The following is a 17,052-nucleotide window of genomic DNA, read 5'->3' on the forward strand; positions in this document are numbered from 1 at the left end:
CAGGTATACTTGTGGCAGATTCATTTCGATATTTGGCAAAACTAACACAATATTGTAAAGTTTAAAAATAATATAAAATTTTTAAAAAAGTGCAAGAGATTGTCTAGGATCGCTTAGGAATGGTCAGAGAATATCTGCAAAAAAATAGCGCAGAGATGAGAGCTATCATCTCTGTCGCCAAACTGTCCTCTAAAGTTGATATAACAATGTATAGTCCCATTAATGGTGAAAAGAGTTCCTCTGCCTTCTCACCTTTCAAGAACACTTGGTCCTTATTGGTCATTCATTACCTATTGATATGTTTTGCCCATTTTTCCAAATGAACTCATTATTTAATCACTTATTCAAGTAATACATATGGGCTTCCCTAGTAGGTCAGTCAGTAGAGAATCTGCCTGCAGTGCAGGAGACCTAGGTTCAATCCCTGGGTCAGGAAGATCCCCTGGAGAAGGAAATAGCAACCCACTCCAGTACTTTTGCCTGGAAAAGCCTATGGACAAAGGAGCTTGGTGGGCTACAGTCCATGAGATCACAAGAATTGGACATGACTTCACAACTAATCCACCACCACAATATATATATAAAATGACTTCATTTGGAAAAACGGGCAGAACATATCAATAGGTAATAAATGACCAATAAAAGCTCATTAACAATTAGAGAAATATGAATTAAAGCCACCATAAGGTTTAATCGATATTTTACACCCCCAGTTTGGCACAGGAGAAGCCCAGGACTCTCCTCGTCATTACTGGACTCTACGCTGTTGTCTCAACTGCAGAGGACAGTGTGGCAACAGCAGTGCTGTGAGCATTTTAAGGATTTAACTTTTACTCTAAATGAGATAAAAAACATTTGGGTAGCGGCATGGCAAAACTCTGCATATCACTTACTACCAGGTTCATTTGGATTTCTGTGTTAAGGGTAATTTGAATAGTGGCAAGGATGAAAAGAGTTAGGCTATATGGATCATCTGGGCAAATGATAACAGTGGTATGGGCCTGGTGGCAGCACAGAAAAAGACGAAAAGCAATCATATTTCAAATGTATTTGAAAGATTGTCTTTTCTTAACATAGCAGCCAGAATTTTGAGCGCACTTGCAAGGGCAGTTAAAGTCAAGTGGTGAGGGGGAGAAAACAGATTACACTTCTCTCAAAAGAAGGAGAAGATAAAGAGTAAAGTTAAAGTGTAAATAGGGGCTTCCCTGGTGGCCCAGTGGTTAAGACTCTGCACTCCCAATGCAGGCAGCCCGGGTATGATTCCTGGTCAGGGAACTAGAGCCCGCAAGCTGCAACTAAGATCTGGTGCAGCCACATAAATTAAAAAACAAACAAACAAAAACAGTGTATGAAGTGTAAATAACTATTGGACATGTTTTAGTAGGTAGATTAGAAGAGAAATCGATTAGCAACTGGAGGGTAGAGCTGAAAGAGGGTTCCTGATTTACTTATTTAAGATGGAGCAATCACACCCAAGTGTATGCTGAAGGGAAAGAGCAGAGAGGGAAACTGATGGTCCGGGAGAGACAGCGAAGGAGAGCTGGAGCGATGTCCTTGAACGGATGAGAGACACGTTCTAGTGCGCAAGCGGAAGGGACTGGCTTTCACTAGAGCACACTTGTCCATTCAGGGCAGGGCCAGCAAACTATGGGCTGTAGGGCAAATCCTGCCACCACCTGCTTTTGAATGGTGCCCAGAGGAGCACAGCTGCAGGGACGATGTCTGTCCTGCTCTGTTCCCCAAGACTGCCTCCCTAACCTTTGGCTGCCAACTATTGACTGCCGTGGCCCTGAGCGGGTCACCATGTGTGAGCTGAGAACTTGACTACGGCAACCGCTGGGCCCTTCCTTAGCAGAGAAATCACAGTCCCAGAACTGCCTTGCCTCTGGCCATCTGCCCAACTGAGAGGGCAGTGCTTTCCAGAAGAAGACGCACGAGAATCACTGTCGCCAGGGCAGGGTGAGGCTGGCCATGGTCCCTCCAGCCCAACCTGCCAGTCCTGTTCACCACTGGTCTTACAGGGAATGTCTCTAGGTGACAGCAACTGGGTAGAAACTAGGGAAGAAAACCCACCTGGGTAGGAGTTTTCTCTCTTGTCCTGTAAGTTCCTACATCATATTCTTGATTTTTGTCTCTGGGTCTGAAAAGCCTAAAATATTTACTAATTTGGCCAGTTACGGTGCTTTCCACCTCCGCTTTAGATGATCATTATTGAGTTTCCTGACACACACAGCATAGAATGTCCATACTGTACAAGTTCATGTCATTGCTGCATTTAAAAACTTCCAGTGGCTCCCGGCCCCACCAGCCATGGAAGACAGTGCAAGCTCCGTAGAGTAAACTTCTCTAAGATTGTGTCTGGGACAGGAGGTAAGACGCCTTTTCAGTCTCAGTCCTAAGTCATCTTTAACTTCATGTACATAAAGCTATGCATGTAGAAGATAGTCAGATGGCATTTATTCAGATTAATAAAGTGGCTACTTGTTTCCCAGTTGGCTAGTGAACTCTGAATCAGAACTGCAAAAGTGAGAAATGCTGAAATGCACCAAAATCTTAACATCGATCCTTTCCTGGTGCAGTTTCAGGTCTACTTTATGTCTATTCAAAATTAAGGAAAAAACATATTCAATGGCAAGTCTTTTCAGTTTAAATATATGCTTTCTTTAAGTCTCTTATTTCCAACAAATTTACAATTTAATTTTTTTCAATATTGCAATAATAAGCATTACTTGCCTTGCTGGGTATTTGCAATTCCAAGTTACTAAGATACTTAAAAGTTTTGTCTAAACATATGGGAATGAAAATTACAAATGTGAAACTACTTTTCACTTTGCAAATGTATTAGTAGAACACTATGATACAGTGAATTTGTGACAAAGTATTAAATTCGAATCTGAAAATCGACTCACGTTCAAAGCAGTTAACAATCTGAAAGCTAGTTCACCCTGGGAAGTACCGTCACCAACCCTCTTCTCTCCTAACCTGCGCTTCATCCTCTCTGTAACTTCACATCATGTCCAAAAAGTTTAAGTGTACTGAGACTTTGTCAAACTGCTGGAACTTCTAAGTATACTATATGATTTGGAAAAGAGACTTTTTAATTTTAAAATGTGAACTTCTACTATCAGTAATTTACTAAATTATTAAGGTAATAAAACATTCTATTTCTATATCATTTTATAGCACATAAACAATTTTGAGAAAAATTTTCATTTTTAGTTAGGACTACAAAACATGTCTTTAATAGAAGAAGGAAGTCTGGACATCACTTGATTAATTTCATAAATTACATTTTTTTTGCAAATATGAACACTATCAGTGCAGCCAATAAATGATGATAAAATATTTGTTTAAAATGTATCAAGAAAACTGTGGATTGTTTTTTAAAATAAACTTTATTTTGGATAATTTTAGATTTTCATAGGAGATGCAAAGATAACACAGAGTGTCCTATATACTTCTCACCCACCCAGCTTCCTGTAACATTAACATCTTAATATACTGTAGCTACTTGTCAAAACTGAAAAACCAACATGTTTGATACATTACTACTGACTGAATTCCACATTTCAATACCACATTGCACTTTATCAAATCACTTTCAAAAGTAACACTTACTTAAAATTTCAAAGGGAACAAAACAGAAGCACTTCCTTACCTGCTCTACGCCAAAATTTCATGTGTTTAATTCCAGCTGTAATTAATTTATCAGGCATGTACGGGTTCATTTTTACAACAAAAATCTTATCTTTACTTCCTCTGAAATAAATACAGAAATGCTTTAACACTAAAGATAAATTTCTCCTGTAATAACCTTTTGCCTAGTCCATACCCTATCTTGATTACTCCATTACTAAATGCTTGGTCCACCTGGGCTATGTGATCATGCTTTTGTACATCTGCTATTCTGTCATTATTTTAATCTATTAACTCTTCCCAACAGACTCTTAAAAGGAACAGTAAGAACTGAACTTGTTTTGGGTAGCATCTACTATAGTACTGTGCAAAGAGAATGTCATTTGTGGCATAAATGAGTTAAAGAAAAAATTTTTAATAGTACTCAGTTATAGCTTAATATAATCTTTACAAAGTCCTCTTAAACTATCTTTTATCTGGGTACTGTTTACATAGTATGAGAAAAGTATTTATCTATATTTTAAAAATGCTTTATGTATCTCTTTAGGGAACTCAAAGTTAAAAAATAGTCTCTGACACTGCTGACTATTTCCTCCTTTAAAGCAATTGTTAATATTTTTACTATTACAGAAATAATAATGCTCACTGTAGAAATTTAGGAAATGAAAACTACAACAGAAAATAATCTATAGCTTCTTTGTGATATGCATATATGTATCTCCTTTCACTCAAATACATAAGCATTTTATCATGTTTTCAAATGACTACAGATTAGCTTATCTTACAGTGAAATTCACTCTATCTACCTATAAGTGGACATTTTAGATAATAGGTACTTCCAATATATTATAGTTACATGAATAAGTGTGTTCATAAAGGATAAACCTACAAATGAATTCTGAAATCATCTGTCTTTTTACCACAATTACACTATTTATTCAATGGTAATAAAGGCAGCAGCAACTAAAGATGTAACATGTTTACTTCATTTCAAAAGTGTTATAATTTAAAAAAAATTTAAGTCCAAAGGAATTTCAGTCTTTTGCCAATGTGATAATCAAGTTTCTTTCCCTACCTTGCTACTGAAAGTTTCTCTCCTTTCTTCCAGTCCCACAGCACAATAGTGTGGCTATCATCTATTCCAACTGAAGCCAAACGTTTCCCATCCGCTTTGAAAATTAATCAGAGAAACAAACTGACCATTAACATTCAGAAGATAAAAACAGTATGTATGCTGTCACCACAGTGCCATATTTAAAATTTTATAAAATAATGTTAAATGGTAGGCATGCATATAGCTGGGCTTTCCTGGTGGTTCAATAGTAAAGAATCCACCTCCTAATGCAGGAGACTTGGATTTAATCCCTAGGTTGGGAAGACCCCCCTGGAGGAGGAAATGGCAACCTCCTCCAACATTCTTGCCTGGGAAATCCCGTGGACAGAGGAGACTGGTGGGCTGCAGTCCATGGGGTCTCAAAAGAGCTGGTCATGACTTAGTGACTAAACAACAATGCACATAGCTCGGAAAAAAGCAGGATTCATAAGGGGGAAGGGTAGTTTCTCAGTGCATTTATCTGCTGACTTTTCCTCTGATCTCATTTACCTCATCTATCTATCAGCCTGGGATAGGGGAAAGGAGGAAGATAAGGAAAGTGGGAAAAAGGTATTTAAAAGATGAGAAGGAAAGAGAAAACTAAGAAAGAAGGAAGAAGCGATACACACCAATGAAATTCACCAGAGGAACTCTACTGTGATGAAAGAAGTCATAGGAATTATAAAACGTAAGTCAAGTGAAAAAGATACAGGTTATAACTTCTCATATAGCTCAGTCAGTTAAGAATCTGCCTGTGATGCAGGAGACCCGGGTTTGATCCCTGGGTTGGGAAGATCCCCTGGAGAAGAAAATGGCAACCCACTCCAGTATTCTTGTCCAGCGAATCCCACGGACGGAGGAGCCTGGCAGGCTATAGTCCATGGGGTTTCAAGAGTTGGACATGACTTAGTGACTAAACCACCACAACTACATATTGCCATTAATATGATTGTTGTGAAAAAAAAAATGACTTAGTGAAGATCAATTACGTTAGTTGTTACTACTGTCAAGTAACAAGTAACGGATATTAGACAAGTGATTGAGCTAAGTCAGCCACTCTGGCAAGTGTGCATGTGTTTAGAAGTTGGAAAGATTCAATCTGTAACAAAATGTTTGCCACTCTGCCATACTTTCTGCAAACCTTAATTGGTTTGTTATTGCTACCAGTTGTAATTTTCCCGTTGACTCTGCTATAATTCCGTTTCCTAACTTTTGGCAGATATGTGTACGTGTAAATACATTCCTTCCCAAACTCTACTATGAATAATTCACCATCTCTTCAGACAGAGCTGCAGAAAGCACAACTTTACTGTTTCTTAATATAAAATTCTCTATTAAAGGTATTTCACCCCTCTTTCCCTACTGGCGAGCTGCAGTCCATGCAGTTGCAAAGAGTTGGACACGATGCAGGGACTGAACTGACCCCTCTTTCCAATCAACACCCTAGCCTTCACTGTAGATCCAGGTGTAGTTGTTCAACTTTTATATGTGTAGCAAAGACTTAACTTTGAGACCTAAAGTTATTCCTGTAGGACAGATTAGAACTGTCACTTCAAAGAAATGTTATAAAACAAGTATTTTAGTTTTCATCTCTTTCTTTCTTAGCTTTCACCCTGGTGGTGGTGGTGGTCTAGTCACTAAGTTATGTCCGACTCCTGTGACCCCGAAGACTGTAGCCCACCAGGCTCCTCTGTCCATGGGATTCTCCAGGCAAGAATACTGGAGTGGGTTGCCATTCCCTTCTGCAGGGGATGTTCCCAACCTAGGAATCATCGAAGGCACACTCTTAAGTGACTGAGTTATGAGGGAAGCCCTGCTTTCACCCTGAACATTTTCAAAGTTTACTCTGTGACTGAAAAACATTAAGGGAGATCAGGGTTTGCCCAAGTGGGACACATATACCACTAGAAGTATCTGAGACGTCTCCAGAGTTTATATAGACAAACATCTTTTATTTTAATAAAAACATCTTTATAATAATGGGTATTAAAATTACACTCATTACATTATAATTATAAACCAGCTGGCAAACCCACACTTTCATAGTCTTGATAGGCTACGATCACAGTATACACACTTGATAATTGGTCTTTTTTTTAAAAATGCCAATCAGATAACCTTATTCCCTTCTTTAAAGCTCCAGTGACCTCTCATACATTTAGAATGAAATTCACATCCTAGGTCTTTTACAATGTGATCCATCTGCCTTCTTGATAGTCTCTCATGAAAGTCATTTTTAAATGACAAGTTTAGGCAACACTGATTAAGACAAAAATACTGTATACTGCCTCTGAATTTTGATCATTCTTATTGAGACAGAAATTCCCTTACCTGAGAAATCAACAGCACAGACACCATATTGGTGGTAGCCCTTTAATATCGACAATGGTTTAATGGTTTCCGTGTCCCATATGTGAATTGAGGGATCCCTACCTACCTAAAATAGAAAGAATGATAAAAGTCATTTTATGCAATTAAACCATTTATTTTCATACCTACAAAACAAAATAAAACAAGATATTTTGCAACTTTTGTCATATTTGCTACAGATTTCAAGTAAAAAATATAAAGATTATGTGATCAACATTTTTCCCATACGTTTGTTGAAAAGCTAATGAGACTAGGTTCAGGGTTTATAGGAATGTTCTAGAACTATATAGCTCCTAAACCTTATACTCTACTTCATCAATAGAGATAATGCTTCCTGAGCACCTACTACTGGCAGTGTTAGCAACCTAATGTATGCTAGTGTGCACTAAGACAATTAGATAAATTCTGCAAACTCACTGGGAAAATAAAAACATCTGGTATGTGCTTAATGAGGATGAAAGGCTGTAGAGAAAATCTTCATGGATATTATGTTACTTGTCCTGGGCCTTCAAAAAGTGTAAGTCTTGGACAAAAAGAGAAGCAAGCAAGTACATTACAGGCTAAGATAATGGTACAAACAAAGATGCAGAGAGGTTAAAGCACCAAGCAGGTTCAGTTCAGTTCAGTAGAGTTCAGTCACACAGTCATGTCCGACGCTTCGTGACCCCATGAAGTGCAGCACGCCAGGCCTCCGTGTCCATCACCAACTCCCGGAATTCACCCAAACTCATGTCCATTAAGTCGGTGATGCCATCCAGCCATCTGATCCTCTGTCGTCCCCTTCTCCTCCTGCCCCCAATCCCTCCCAGCATCAGAGTCTTTTGCAATGAGTTAACTCTTCGCATGAGGTGGCCAAGTACTGCAGTTTCAGCTTTAGCAACATTCCTTCCAAAGAACACCCAAGACTGATCTCCTTTAGGATGGACTGGTTGGATCTCCCTGCAGTCCAAGGGACTCTCAAGAGTCTTCTCCAATACCACAGTTCAAAAGCATCAATTCTTCAGCATTCAGCTTTCTTCACAGTCCAACTCTCAAATCCATACATGACCACTGGAAAAACCATAGCCTTGACTAGACGGACCTTTGTTGGCAAAGTAACGTCTCTGCTTTTCAATATGCTGTCTAGGTTGGTCATAACTTTCCTTCCAAGGATTAAGCGTCTTTTAATTTCATGGCTGAAATCACCATCTGCAATGATTTTGGAGCCCCCAAAAATAAAGTCTGACACTGTTTCCACTGTTTCCCCATCTACTTCCCATGAAGTGATGGGACCAGATGTCATGATCTTCGTTTTCTCAATGTTAAGCTTTAAGCCAACTTTTTCACTCTCCACTTTCACTTTCATCAAGAGGCTTTTGAGTTCCTCTTCACTTTCTGCCATAAGGGTGGTATCATCTGCATATCTGAAGTTATTGATATTTCTCCAGGCAATCTTGATTCTAGCTTGTGCTTCTTCCAGACCAGTGTTTCTCATGATGTACTCTGCATAGAAATTAAATAAACAGGGTGACAATATACAGCCTTGACGTACTCCTTTTCCTATCTGGAACCAGTCTGTTGTTCCATGTCCAGTTCTAACTGTTGCTTCCTGACCTGCATATAGGTTTCTCAAAAGGCAGGTCAGGTGGTCTGGTATTCCCATCTCTTGAAGAATTTTCCACAGTTTATTGTGATCCACACAGTCAAAGGCTTTGGTATAGTCAATAAAGCAGAAATAGATGTTTTTCTGGAACTCTCTTGCTTTTTCCATGATCCAGTGGATGCTGGCAATTTGATCTCTGATTCCTCTGCCTTTTCTAAAACCAGCTTGAACATCTGGAAGTTCACGGTTCATGTATTGCTGAAGCCTGGCTTGGAGAATTTTGAGCATTACTTTACTAGCATGTGAGATGAGTGCAACTGTGTGGTCGTTTGAGCATTCTTTGGCATTGCCTTTCTTTGGGATTGGAATGAAAACTGACCTTTTCCAGTCCTGTGGCCACTGCTGAGTTTTCCAAATTTGCTGGCATATCGAGTGTAGCACTTTCACAGCATAATCTTTCAGGATTTGAAATAGCTCCACTGGAATTCCATCACCTCCACTAGCTTTGTTTATAGTGATGCTTTCTAAGGCCCACTTGACTTCACATTCCAGGATGTCTGGCTCTAGGTCAGTGATCACACCATTGTGATTATCTGGGTCGTAAAGCTCTTTTTTGTACAGTTCTTCTGTGTATTCTTGCCATCTCTTCTTAATATCTTCTGCTTCTGTTAGGTCCATACCATTTCTGTCCTTTATTGAGCCCATCTTTGCATGAAATGTTCCCTTGGTATCTCTAATTTTCTTGAAGAGATCTCTAGTCTTTCCCATTCTGTTGTTTTCCTCTATTTCTTTGCATTGATTGCTGAAGAAGGGTTTCTTATCTCTTCTCGCTTTTGGAACTCTGCATTCAGATGCTTATATCTTCCTTTTCTCCTTTGCTTTTCGCTTCTCTTCTTTTCACAGCTTTCACCAAGCAGGTCAACAGGACTTAAACTTTAATTATTCCTTTGGACTCAAGTAATCACTTTCTCTATACAGATTAAGCTATATTACATAATAACTTTGTCTATAAAGGCAACTCCTGAAATAATAGGGCTGCCAATTAGCATTGATTTTGAGGTTCGTTTTCTATAAATATATAACAAAAAACAACACTGTGATCAGTCAACGTTTCACTAAGTTATTAAACACTTTCCTCTGTCCTGACGTTTCTCTTCAGATCTACTATTTTCTATATAAGCTGGAATTCTAAATCACCATTTTGAGTTACTTCTGGTTTAGGTTTCTTCCAGGTGATATGAATTGCTCCTGTTAATGGCATAGGTTGCCATTCCCTTCTCCAGGGGAATCTTCCCAACCCAGGGATCAAACCCAGGTCTCCTGCACTACAGGCAGGTTCTTTACCATCGGAGCCACCAGGGAAACCTGGTCTTTTTGTCAGAATCCCAGCTAAAAGTCTAGGATAGGAAGAGGTAAGGTTTTCCTCCCCTACACTGGTTATCCAGGGATATCCTGTGGGCATCCTGACTTTTAATTTAATTTGGCCCACATTCCCTAAAATGCCAGAATCATGGTAGTAAATGACCAGTTTTTACAGTCTTATTCCAGGAGTATCAGAATAATGTCCAAACTCCTTCCTACAGCACTGCAGGTGATCCTTGCTACACACAATAGGCACATAACTGTGTGTTAAGAGGAACCTTGACATAAACTAGCAGTGAAGGTAAATGGTACCCCTGAGGCCCCCGCTAACCCACTTAATTAGTTCTCCCACTAAAGTCCACCAATAACTCTAAGATTTGTACTTTAGGTTGCTCACAGTTATTTAAAGAAGCTATGTTTTATTTCAGTTTTTTTTTTCTTTTTTTTCTTTTGCTCCACTGTTATACAATAAAACAGAAAACCTTCCCCAACCTCCCCTCTGTCAGGTAAACTATTGAGTTCAAATGGCACCATCTCTATGAGGGTTTCCCATTCCATTAGGCATGATTAATCAGTCCTATATTATATTTCAAGAGGGCTTTATACACACCTAATAGTGGGTCTCAGCAGGGGTGACTTTTGCCTTCCAAACGCTGTCTGGAGATGTTTTTGTTTGTCACAAGTCGGGGGCAGTGTGATTGGCATCTACTGCACAGAGGTCAGATACTCTGCTAACACTGTGCAATGCACAGGATTCCACTGTGCACAAAAACCCAATTATTTTTACAACAAAAAATTATCTGGCCCCAAGTGTCAACACTTCCAAGGTAAGAAGCCCCGATCTATACTTCTGACCTTGTATCACAATTTTCTTGCATGTTTGCCTTCCCTCACAGATTATTAATGTTTTACCATGGCAAGAAGATGTTTTATTTATATTCCCAGAGATTTTCCTGGCACACAGCACATGCTCTATGAGTGTTTTTGAATGAATGGAAGAAAAGGGGAAGAAAAGGAGGAAGGGATGGGAAGGGGAGAAAAAAACAATGAGGGGAGATGCAAACCCAGGGAGGGGAGATGGGAGAGAGAAAGAGTTTTCTCACTTTTCAAGGAAGCTACCTGGGATGATGCAAGCTGCCTGCCCCTGCCCTCAATATATCCCCGAAGGTATCCTTAACCCAGTGTTCAAAGCCAGACAGACTGAGGATGTTGGGTTTTTACTACGTATTAGCTGAGAGATTCAGAGAAGGCAATGGCACCCCACTCCAGTACTCTTGCCTGGAAAATGGGGTCGCTAAGAGTCGGGCACGTCTGAGCGACTTCACTTTCACTTTTCACTTTCATGCATTGGAGAAGGAAATGGCAACCCACTCCAGTGTTCTTGCCTGGAGAATCCCAGGGACGGGGGAGCCTGGTGGGCTGCCGTCTATGGGGCAGCACAGAGTCGGACACGACTGAAGCAACTTAGCAGCAGCAGGAGCAGCTGAGAGATTGGAGAAGGAAATGGCAACCCATTCCAGTGTTCTTGCTTGGAGAATCCCAGGGACGGGGGAGCCTGGTGGGCTGCCATCTATGGGGTCGCACAGAGTCGGACACGACTGAAGCGACTTAGCAGCAGCTGAGAGATCTTTGAGAAAATCATGTATTTTCCTTAAACCTAAAATTCCTCATTTATAAGCTGGGGGCAAATGGTTTCACTCTCATATAGGTGAGGTGAGAATAAAGCAAATATACATTAAGAAATTAGTAACATGCTTACACAGAGTAAAGTGCTTAAACACAGTGAGAATTTATAGGTACACCCCTTCCTTTCCTTCTCTAAGAATAAGAATATAAAGAGGTGTATCAGTTATGACTTTTCTGTGTTTTCTCCCTTGGTAAACCTGAACATGTTACTATCATGATAGAAAAATAGAAACACAGTCGTCCTATTTGTTACAGAACATTTCTTAGATAATTTATTTTAGATAATGAAAAAATCAGACTTCTTACCTTAATGTTACTCACAGATTAAAAAAAAAATATTATTCTGACAGAAAGAAGTGAACCCTGAGCTCACCGTTCAAAATTCAAATTATAATAATAAGTAAAACAATAAAACTCTAAGGAAAACTATAATAAAGAATTTTCATTTGTAATATGAAAATAAAATCCCATTCTAAAGAATTCATTTCCAAGAACACAAAAGGAAAAAAAATGGACTAATCTAACTTTAAACCCGAAGGTCTAGCCTGTCTAACCTGTTATCACATGGTCTTTCAAAGGACCTACCTGGCCTGTTGCCACGTAGTCTTTCAAAGGATGAAGAGCCAGGCAGAGAATGTCATCATCGTGACCCAGGTAAAAACGCTGTGTGTTCTGCTGGCGATTATAAATGACACCCACTGCTGCCACATGGTATACAATTTCACCAATTTGAGTATAAAACAGATTACTTCGACAGTCATAACCTCTGTAACTAAATATAGAAAATATATCATATAACATTAACTTTGGTCTTTCACTGGTAAATACGGACTATACAGAGGATGTTTAATTTCCAGTTTTACAAGATATTAAATAATTTTAAAAAATACAAATATCTCAGATCCCAAAACTTTTGTGAACTGCTCTGATTACAGACACCTAAATCTAAGGTACAATACTCAGTGAAATAAAGTACAGAAAAGTGTATATTGTACATTACTATTTGCATAAATATAAATACTAAATTTAAATATTATAAAGCAAAAAGTTGCTTTTTTACAAGTGAAAGGGTATAGAAAAGAATGTACATTTTTATTATATATAAATACATATACATAAAATGTACACTTGTATTATACATAAATATTTCTGAAATTAAGTAAAAGTAATTCCCTTTGGGTAAGATGGAATGATAGCTGGGAGGGCAGATGTAGGGAGAAGATCTTCAGAGTGTATCCTTTTACACACATTGTTGAACAATGAAAATATTATATATATATATAAACAAAAATAAGTTTAAACTACGATTTAAAAATAATATATACGTCCAGAAAAAAGTAGCTAGGTCCTCTAAAAATGACCAATATAATTCCATTTATAGGAACCTGATTTGCACTTCAAAGAAACCCAATTCATAAAACCTAAGTGCAGAGAAATATTGCCATTTGAGTCATCTGCAGTAACATGGACGGACCTAGAGACTGCCACACTGAGTGAAGCAAGTCAGAGAGAGAAAGACAAATATCATGTACTGTCACTTACATGTGGAACCTTAAAACATGGTACCAGTGAACTTACTTACAAGACAGAACAGAGTCACAGATGTAGAAAACAAACAGGTTACCGGGGGGAAACTGAGGGGAGGGATAAACTGAGAGATGGGGACTGACATACACACACTGTACGTAAAGCAGGTAACTAATAAGGACATACCGCATGACACAGGGGACACCACCCAATACTCTATCATGGTCTACAGGGGAAAAGAGTCTAAAAAAGGGTAGACACATGTGTATGTGCAACTGATTCCGTTTGCTGCACACCTGAAACTAACACATAGTGAATCAACCACACTCCAACAAAAATAAACAAAAACCCCCAAATGCTTCCACTGGAGGTAAAAAAGCTTTTACTAAATAAATCTGTTTTCAAATTCTTAAAAACATTATAAGCCAGGTAAGAGGATTACAAGGTGAAGGGAAGGAAAGAGCTGGATTGGAGACTCTGGTGTCCCAGGATGAAATGTGAGCCCAGGATTGCCAGGTGTTCTAAGAGAACCCAGAGACAGTATTTTATTGAAATTAAGACATGAAGGCCAAATTGCTTAGGCTAAAACAAGCCACAATATCATTCCAAATTAGACATATTTAGGGGAGCAGAGAAGGCAATGGCACCCCACTCCAGTACTCTTGCCTGGAAAATCCCATGGATGGAGGAGCCTGGTGGGCCGCAGTCCATGGGGTCGCTAAGAGTCGGACACGACTGAGCGACTTCGCTTTCACTTTTCACTTTCATGCATTGGAGAAGGCAATGGCAACCCACTCCAGTGTTCTTGCCTGGAGAATCCCAGGGACGGGGGAGCCTGCTGGGCTGCCGTCTATGGGGTCGCACAGAGTCGGACACTACCGAAGCGACTTAGCAGCAGCAGCAGCAGGAGAGATGATAATCTCTTATATTTCACTTATTTTTTCTTGTTTTAAGATAGATCAATTTCTTATAAATACTAAATTTTCACAAGACAATTTTTTATTTAACAAATACTTATATAGTGCTTATTATGTGCCAGATAATGCTCTAAGTCACTACAAGTATTTACTTATTTACTCCTCACCAGAACCCTATGAAGTAAAGCACTGTTATCTCCATTTTACAGATGGTGAAACAGAGACAGAGAAGTTAAGTGACTTGCTCAAAGTCACACAGCTGGTAAATGTGAACCAAAATTCAAACACATAAATGAAAAGTAGTTGTTTTGTACCCGTGAACAAAGTGTAACCGAATACTATTTCCTGGAGCCCGCTCTCTTCTTTTAGAAGTACCACTTTTTTGTTTCTCTTTGTATTGTTCTTTAAGCTGAGGTAGATCTTCTTTGTAAACCTTTAAATAATGTACATAAGTAGAAATATTCTTAGAATATAAATTAATAAAGGTGTTGTAGATTCCTAATGTAACTTCAGACATTGCGTAACTATGATCACTAAACTTTTAATAACTAAAATAGGAAGGTTCTTTTTGAAATTTACTTCCTTGGAAAGACAAACTAATTTACATTGTCTAAGTATCAAACTGACAGATACATATTCAGTTTCCGTGAATTTTTTATACTTCGTAAGAGAACATTTTAAAGGAAATCAATGTAAGTGTACTGTGACAAAAAGCACATATATTATATAATAAAACACAATACAGGCACAGTTAGTATATCAAGCACTTAATATAAATAACATTTTATACAACTATACTTTAACTCTGAAAGAGGGAAACAGCCATACATTTCTTGGAAACTTACAAACCACGAAAGATAACAATAGATGAGTAAACAAGGAGCAAGATAAAGAAGAAATTTTTTCAGGAAAAGCTCATGTGGTAATAAAAATTACCTGCCGACGGTAAGTGAGCTGGGTCTCTTGCTCAATTTCAGAATCCAGTTCTGGAACATCAGACAGGTCTGAATCTGATTCATCACTATTAGAGTCTGCAAGACTTTCTGTAATTTATAAAAATGCATCATTACTTGTTTAAGTAAGATTCACTTTCAAAACAGCACAATAAAATTAAGGATTGCGAGCTGACTGTGCCAACTGACATGGAGACAGGCTATGAAACAATCAAATGAAATGACCTATTCAAGTGACACAGATGTCAGTAAACTGTACTACATATTCTCTTCCTCTCCACTCACTGCAAACTCAATAGTTCCTTTAAATCCCTTCACTGGCTCCCCAATGACCGCTACATCATATTTAAATCTCTGTGCAAATATAAGTAAATATAACCTATAATTAACATGAAAAACAGCTAGAAAAAATGACACGTAAGAGAGGAACTGACATTAGATCATTTTTCTTGTCAAAAAAAAAACCAAAAACAAATATAAAACCCATCTCCCAGAGACTATATTAAATACTTGCTTTATTAATGGATGTTTTTCACTCATCAGCTAGATTAAAGTGTAACCAAAGTACTTTGTCGTCCATGCTCTGTGACATTTGACTTTAAACATATAGACTTAATATTTTAATTTAAAATTTCCACTAATAATAATCTGTACTGTTAACATAAGGCTAGTGTACATTTCAGTGGTAAAATCATTATTTGGGAGTTACATGAAGAGTTATTTGCCAGAAAAATTGTTCAGGCAGTATGTACTACTCACCTTGGGGTGCTATGTGAAGAGCATCCTTTAGTTTTCTTTCAGGAATAAATTTCCACTGAAAGACAGAGTGATCTGCTCCACCAATAGAAATAACCCACTGATAATCATGTGACCATCTCACATTCGTTACATGAGCTGAATGGCCAATATATTTTTTAAACTTGGCCCCTATAACAAAAATATACCTTTAAATTGATAAACAAATGCCAATACACACAAAAGCCAATATAAACAATAATTTCTCTACCTGAACCAATGCCTCCTACTTCTATTACCTTAGTTATGATCAAAGGGGAAAAATATTAATTCAAAAACTCAGTGAACAAATGAATGAGTGTACATGAAGGGTAGAACTCTTTGCTCTACTGATTCACAATATAATTTGGTAAGAATCACAAGGGTTGTGAGGCATTATCTTACTGCTTTAAGAAATGCCTGCAGCAACTAGAGTTTTCATTTCACAATGTTTTCATATTAGGATATTTGAATGTTTTGGCCTGAGGCCTTCAGTCTTAAGTGACATTGACCAATCTAATCTTGCCCCACTATTCTCAGCCCTAGCTGAGGAATATCCTGTTAAAGCTTAAGTCATCAATAAAATACACATAAAAAGGACTACACACCAAAACTAAATGGGATTTATGCCAGGAATGCAAGGTTGGTATAGTATACAAAAATCAATGTAATATACCATATAACCAAAATAAAAAATGTTCAGTTGTCCTAACAACTGTCTTTTACAGTCATTTTTAAACCTATGTATTCTGTATAATGTCTTTCAACGTGGGTTTGCCCACTGTTTTAATGACTAGATTCAGATGTGATTTCTGCACAGACAGTGACGTGTCCTTTTGGATACATCACTCCCAGGGCACAGTTCTATCGTTAGTGATATTAAGTAGCAGCATTCGGAAACGGATTTCTCCAATTGTAAACGAGTTGTTTAACTTTCTGGCTAATTTTTAACAAAATCCGTGTGATGATGGGAACCATTTTTGTGATTCTAAAGTTCAGAATACATTTTCTATATTCTGCTTAGATAAACCTGATATTTGGCAACATGCCCATGTCCCTGTGAGAGTACAGTAAACAGAATAATGTTTGACTTCATTTTGACAATGTTTTAAAAGCTTTATATGAAGTTATATAAGGCCTGTATTTCAGTAT

At 38.1% G+C, this 17,052-nt stretch overlaps 1 protein-coding gene across 10 annotated transcripts in view; it reads right to left on the reverse strand.

The window, feature by feature from the left end:
- The window catches only part of EML5 (EMAP like 5), a 160,065-nt gene that overhangs the window by 68,604 nt on the left and 74,409 nt on the right, over nt 1–17,052 (reverse strand). For all 10 annotated transcript variants that reach the window (XM_027552678.1, XM_027552677.1, XM_027552675.1 and 7 more), the window contains 7 exons: nt 15,886–16,053; nt 15,110–15,216; nt 14,488–14,606; nt 12,315–12,501; nt 7,061–7,166; nt 4,712–4,805; nt 3,659–3,759 (listed from right to left, as the gene is read on the reverse strand). In XM_027552678.1, coding sequence (XP_027408479.1) covers nt 3,659–3,759; nt 4,712–4,805; nt 7,061–7,166; nt 12,315–12,501; nt 14,488–14,606; nt 15,110–15,216; nt 15,886–16,053 — 882 coding nt within the window. The remainder of the gene's footprint in view (nt 1–3,658; nt 3,760–4,711; nt 4,806–7,060; nt 7,167–12,314; nt 12,502–14,487; nt 14,607–15,109; nt 15,217–15,885; nt 16,054–17,052) is intronic.

The sequence above is a fragment of the Bos indicus x Bos taurus genome, chromosome 10, assembly GCF_003369695.1.
Source record: "Bos indicus x Bos taurus breed Angus x Brahman F1 hybrid chromosome 10, Bos_hybrid_MaternalHap_v2.0, whole genome shotgun sequence".
Taxonomy (NCBI): Eukaryota; Metazoa; Chordata; class Mammalia; order Artiodactyla; family Bovidae; genus Bos; species Bos indicus x Bos taurus.